Source organism: Netta rufina, assembly GCF_964035555.1.
Source record: "Netta rufina genome assembly, chromosome: 12".
NCBI classification, from domain to species: Eukaryota; Metazoa; Chordata; class Aves; order Anseriformes; family Anatidae; genus Netta; species Netta rufina.
In genome coordinates this window covers 19,928,129-19,932,988 of record NC_140135.1, presented here as the reverse complement: position 1 = coordinate 19,932,988, position 4,860 = coordinate 19,928,129, and the positions used below count along the sequence as shown (strand labels likewise).

General features: G+C 39.1%; 1 protein-coding gene across 1 annotated transcript; it reads left to right on the top strand.

The window, feature by feature from the left end:
* Positions 1-261: 261 nt before the first annotated feature.
* On the top strand, positions 262-1,182 carry LOC311213941 (TLR adapter interacting with SLC15A4 on the lysosome-like; the record flags this gene model as incomplete). The annotated part of the gene is made up of 1 exon (XM_084294278.1): positions 262-1,182. One exon carries the CDS (start codon positions 262-264, stop codon positions 1,180-1,182), a length of 921 nt encoding a protein of 306 aa, XP_084150404.1.
* Between the last annotated feature and the right edge of the window lie 3,678 nt (positions 1,183-4,860).

Sequence of the window (4,860 nt, the reverse complement as noted above, 5' to 3'; positions counted from 1 at the left end):
ATCTTCAGAATGATTTTGTTGACCTGGGTATAGAGATTAAATTCGTATAAAAGCACACAGTTTGCTTTTTGCTAAAAACAAATATTCTGGAGAAAAAGCAAAATCACAGACTGTCTCTATGAAATATGCACTGTTCATTTTTTTTTTTTAAATTGTTATACTTCTTTTTCCAAACACGCTTGAGGTCTTCTGCTCATCTTTCTTTCCCTCACAGGACTCCATGGAACTCTGGTGAGTAGACTGCTGCTCACACTTGTCATCATGCTGGCAGAAGGCATCTTAACTAGTCTCGTGTATAAAGAAAGCTGTCATCAAGATAAGCCTCACAAGTCTCATGCAGCAAAACAGGATGAAGAGGGAAACTGGAGAGAGAAACTTGTAGACAACCCCAAAATTACAGGACTTGCTGATGGATGTGAGACGCAGGATAGGATCTCTGCTAAAAGCGACACGGAACACAAGAGAGATCCTCAGCAGAGACCCATACTAGGGTTTCCTGCAAGAGATCAGAAAACACTTGTTAAAGGAACTGTATCACCAGCTTTACACATCCCCAGAAGAGAGCAATATAACGAACAGATGGATTTGTATAGATCCTGGTCATGCAACAGCATTTATCAAAACTATCCTGACTTACAGATTGGAGGAAACCGTGTGGGGGACCATACATGTGATTCAGGTTGTGTTTTGGACCACGTGTGTGATGAACTTCCTGATGGCCCTGTTATACTGTCCATAGACATTCCTCTTGGCAAGTCTCCTCTGTGTGAGCATCCTGACAAGTCAGGCAGTCAGTCCCTGCCTGGAGACGATGCTGGAGAAAGGAGCATAATGCTCTGCGAGGAGCCTCTTTCAAACTCCATGCTCAACAACTACATGGAAACCAAAGTGGCAGAGTTCTACAAACTGTTTTTTGAAGAAAACTTGACCAGGTGTGGCTCTGTAAGAAACCTCCTCACCTGCAGTTTGATAAGGAACAACCTGAATCAGATCAGCTTTCAGATATCCCAGGAGCAGAATATAGAAGCATCGAAAGCCAGAGAAGTGCTCTTACAGTCTATAGCTTTGTTTAGTTTGCACAATACCACCAACAGAAGTAGCTCGGAGTTCAGTACTCCAAACTTACAAATTTCAAACCCAGGATTTGTGAAAAAGGGCTGCAGGATGCAGTTTACATCATGACTGAACTGCTCAGCTGAAGAGGTGAATACAGTTCAGATATGAATATTTCACGCTAAGGATTAAATTGGGAAAGGAAAACATTTAGACACCACAGACTTTTTCAAATAAACATTTTAATGATTAAATCATACTTTGTCTATGGTACTCATTAACATAGGAAGTAAAGGTCAGTTTTCTTTTTTCCAATGCAGAATTTGAAATGAATTCATCTCTAAAATGCTGCGACCCTATTTTTAAAAGGTCTATGTCCTTCTTCTAAGACTCTGGCTGTATGAGCAATTGTACTCGTGTTTCATTGGATTTACTCCTGCAAGAATAATCAATCAAGGCAGATTTGCTGGTAAAACTTTGATCTAAGAGACGGATGCACCCACCCAGTAAATCAAATGGTCTTTGTTGAACTTTGAATCAGGCTGTATAGTTGAAACCTAAATTTTGGACATTCAAGCTCAAATTTTGCTTCTGCAAAGCTTGATCACAGTGGCTAAGAAAATATTTCTTTGGTTTGAAAAACCTCGGTGGTAGACGGAGACATTGAGGACTCTGGATTCTTTTGATTGTAGTATCAAGCACAGGAAGTGTATCAATCTGAAACAGCAATCAAGACACATTTTTATTGCATGTATATGTTTATACTGTGTAGGTAGAGTATGTTACAATGAAAATCTAAGTGAAATAGTTGATCACAAATGTAAAAATATTTTCTATTAAAATGTTTTCCTTTTAAATATTGCCTTACCTCTATGATGAAATCCACTTAGCTTTCCACCACTGTATTATATGTTCAATTTGCATTTTCAGTGGGCAGACTCTGCCTTTATTTCCTTGAAAATGAAGCTCCTGCAGCCTCAGCAACCTAAGACTCTTGCAGCATTCCTGAAATGATAGTGCAAGCTTTCTTCATCTTCATTTGGAAATTTAAATGCAGATTTTGATACAGAAATTTCACTGCTTAACTTTCAAGCCTATTTTCTTCCTTTTTTATTACTTCTTGTCACTAAGTATTTCAACAGGAAATTAATCACTGTGTCGCCGTTATAAAATGATAAATGAATTAGGCTATTAACTTGTCTGTGGAAATTTTCTTTTAATAAGGGAACCTCTTTACGTGCACAATGACTAAGTATGATTTTGCATATCTGTGCTTGCAATCCTGAAATCCAATTCCAAAATACACCAACAAACTACATTTATACAATTGTAAGCTTCGAAAAGGCACGCTGACGTGCTAGTTAAGTCACTTTACCCAGATCCTGATGCCACTCAGTGGACAGCTATGGGATGAGTTATAAAGCAGAGCTTCTCAGTGAAGCTTGCTATCAAACCGTGGATGTAAACCAAAACCTCCTCCGTCTTTGAGGCACACCTCTTAAACTCTGATGCATAGTATGCATTTTTTAAATCTTTGTCAACCCTCCGAGAGAATGCAAAGGATCTATGATCTCTAGGTAATAATACATCAAATGCAAACATATTTATGCTTGTAAATCAAGGCCCTTGACATCTGATCAGTCCTTTGAAGACATCAAAGTTGTTTTTAATCCAGCATCTGCAGTTGTTGGGCTTCTTTAAAATCATCATAGAGTGCTGGAACTTATAACAAAAGTATCAGTAGGCTTGAAAGAACATCTCAGGACATTGAGAAGATTTGAATTCACAAGGGATTCACCTTGAAGCTCTTAATTCAACTAATTTAGCTCAAGTGCTTGCATTTACTGTAATAGAAACTGCGTGACGGGGCTTAGAGTTAAAATTGTACCTGTTTTGGCCTATACAAAGAAGGACATTTGCAGGGAAAAAAAAAATGTATTGGATTCTTAGTAAGCACTACCTAAATAAAGACTGCACTTTCGTGGCATGGGGCTTCTTTTGTAGGAGGAAGATGCAAATGCCACTCTGTGCAGTCATTGTATATGATGTCAAACAGTCTGCTAAATATAGCAGGCTGTGTTATGGAAAGGGAACTGCAAAACTTTCATGTGTCTCGAGATTTTAACCCTTTCTGACGCCTTTCAGTCTGTTTTAGGATTGGTGGAACTTAATTGAAGTGTATGCCTTGGTGAATTTATGGGTGTAATATCTAATACACATTCAGATGGGAACACGTGGATTTAATAAGTTTTGTGCATTCAAATTTAAGACCAGACCTCAAAGCTGCAAAACGAAACACATGACTGTCAGCAGTCACGGCTGCTCAATCAGTGTCTGAATAAGACTAAGCATCAAGCCCGCCCGGGATCTGAGTGGCATGAATCCATGTGGTTTTAAGGTGTTTCAACTCTGGAATTACAGGAAATTTGATGTTTTGCTTCTCTCGAACTGCCTTCAAAGCTGGATATTTGTTTCATTTGAAAATCCCCTTCCTGCTCCTTGTTTCTCATCTTGAATGCCTATTTTTTTTTTGTTTTTAATTTTATTTTTAGTCTTTTATGTCACTTTTTCAGGCAGTCTTCAATATGAGGTAGACTCTTCCACAGCAGTGTTGTGGCGGGGTGAATATTTTCACAGGTGTAAAGGAACAGAGAGACTGCTGTAGTTGGCTAACTGGCAAGATTGAGAACGGTTTGCTCCTGTGGGAAAAGTGATCTGGGTGACCAAAGTAAGATCCCTGCTCTCCTAATGAAAGTGACAGGTAAAGACAATTCCTACAGAGTACGTGGCAAATAATTAAATACAATCAGATTTATATGTGAAAAGAAGTATGTTACCTTTCCTTGCCCGACTGAAAATTCTCATTGACCTTAGTCAATGCAAGAAGTATAAGTAATACTGAAACTAGTTCGTGTTTTCTTGCACGATGATAGGAAAGGATGCTCTGCTTTTATTGTGCACCACACTAATTCTGTGTGTCTCATTAATCACCTTCTCAGCACTCAGGATCAAGTCAAGTCCTTTGGAAGAGGCCAAATGTCTTCATTAAATTCTGAAGGAGTCCAGAACGGGCAGCACCCTAACTTGTTCCTCAGGAGAGGTGCAGGGAATAAGTTATCTGAAGGTGAGAGGAAAAATATTCAGAAGGGCATCAGTAACCAAAGGGTTTGCAATTAACCGTAGAAAAAATAGTGCTCTGTGGCATTTGTGCTGCCTTGGCCTAGCCTTTTATTTCCCCTGGGACGTATTTATAGTTCAAACCAACGTCTTGAAAGAAGTTAATTGCGCAAGGTTTTTACTCAGGAAATTTGGAAGTCAAGAGTTTAAAGCCAAGGTCCAGATTCTGCTTTTTTTTTTTTTTTTTTTCCTGTCCTTCTTCCCAGCCTTAGAGAGACAAGTTAGAGGAAATGTGTACTTCTCTCCTGCCAGCCCCAGAATCATAACCCCAGATCTTAAAGTTGGCTGCAGATTGATCGCCGAGGTTAATGCACGCAGCAGGAGCTGCCGAGTGTTGGGACTGCTTCAGTGGGAGACACTGCAATGGACCCGCTTCTCCCATCATCACAAAGAGATGGAAGAGAAATGGAAATGAATATTCTGTATTTGGCAGAATCCAAGGTTGCCATGAAGCTGTGTCAGTCCCGTACCTTTTCAGGACTGTTTTCAGAACCCTTTCTTGAGTTGTTTTTCAATTTTATCTATACTATAAATGTTTGAATGAAAAGAAAACACAACACAACAAGCAATGTTATGAGAAAAGCTTGTTATCTGTAGCCTTTACTATAGTTATAGGCTTAATTATAACCT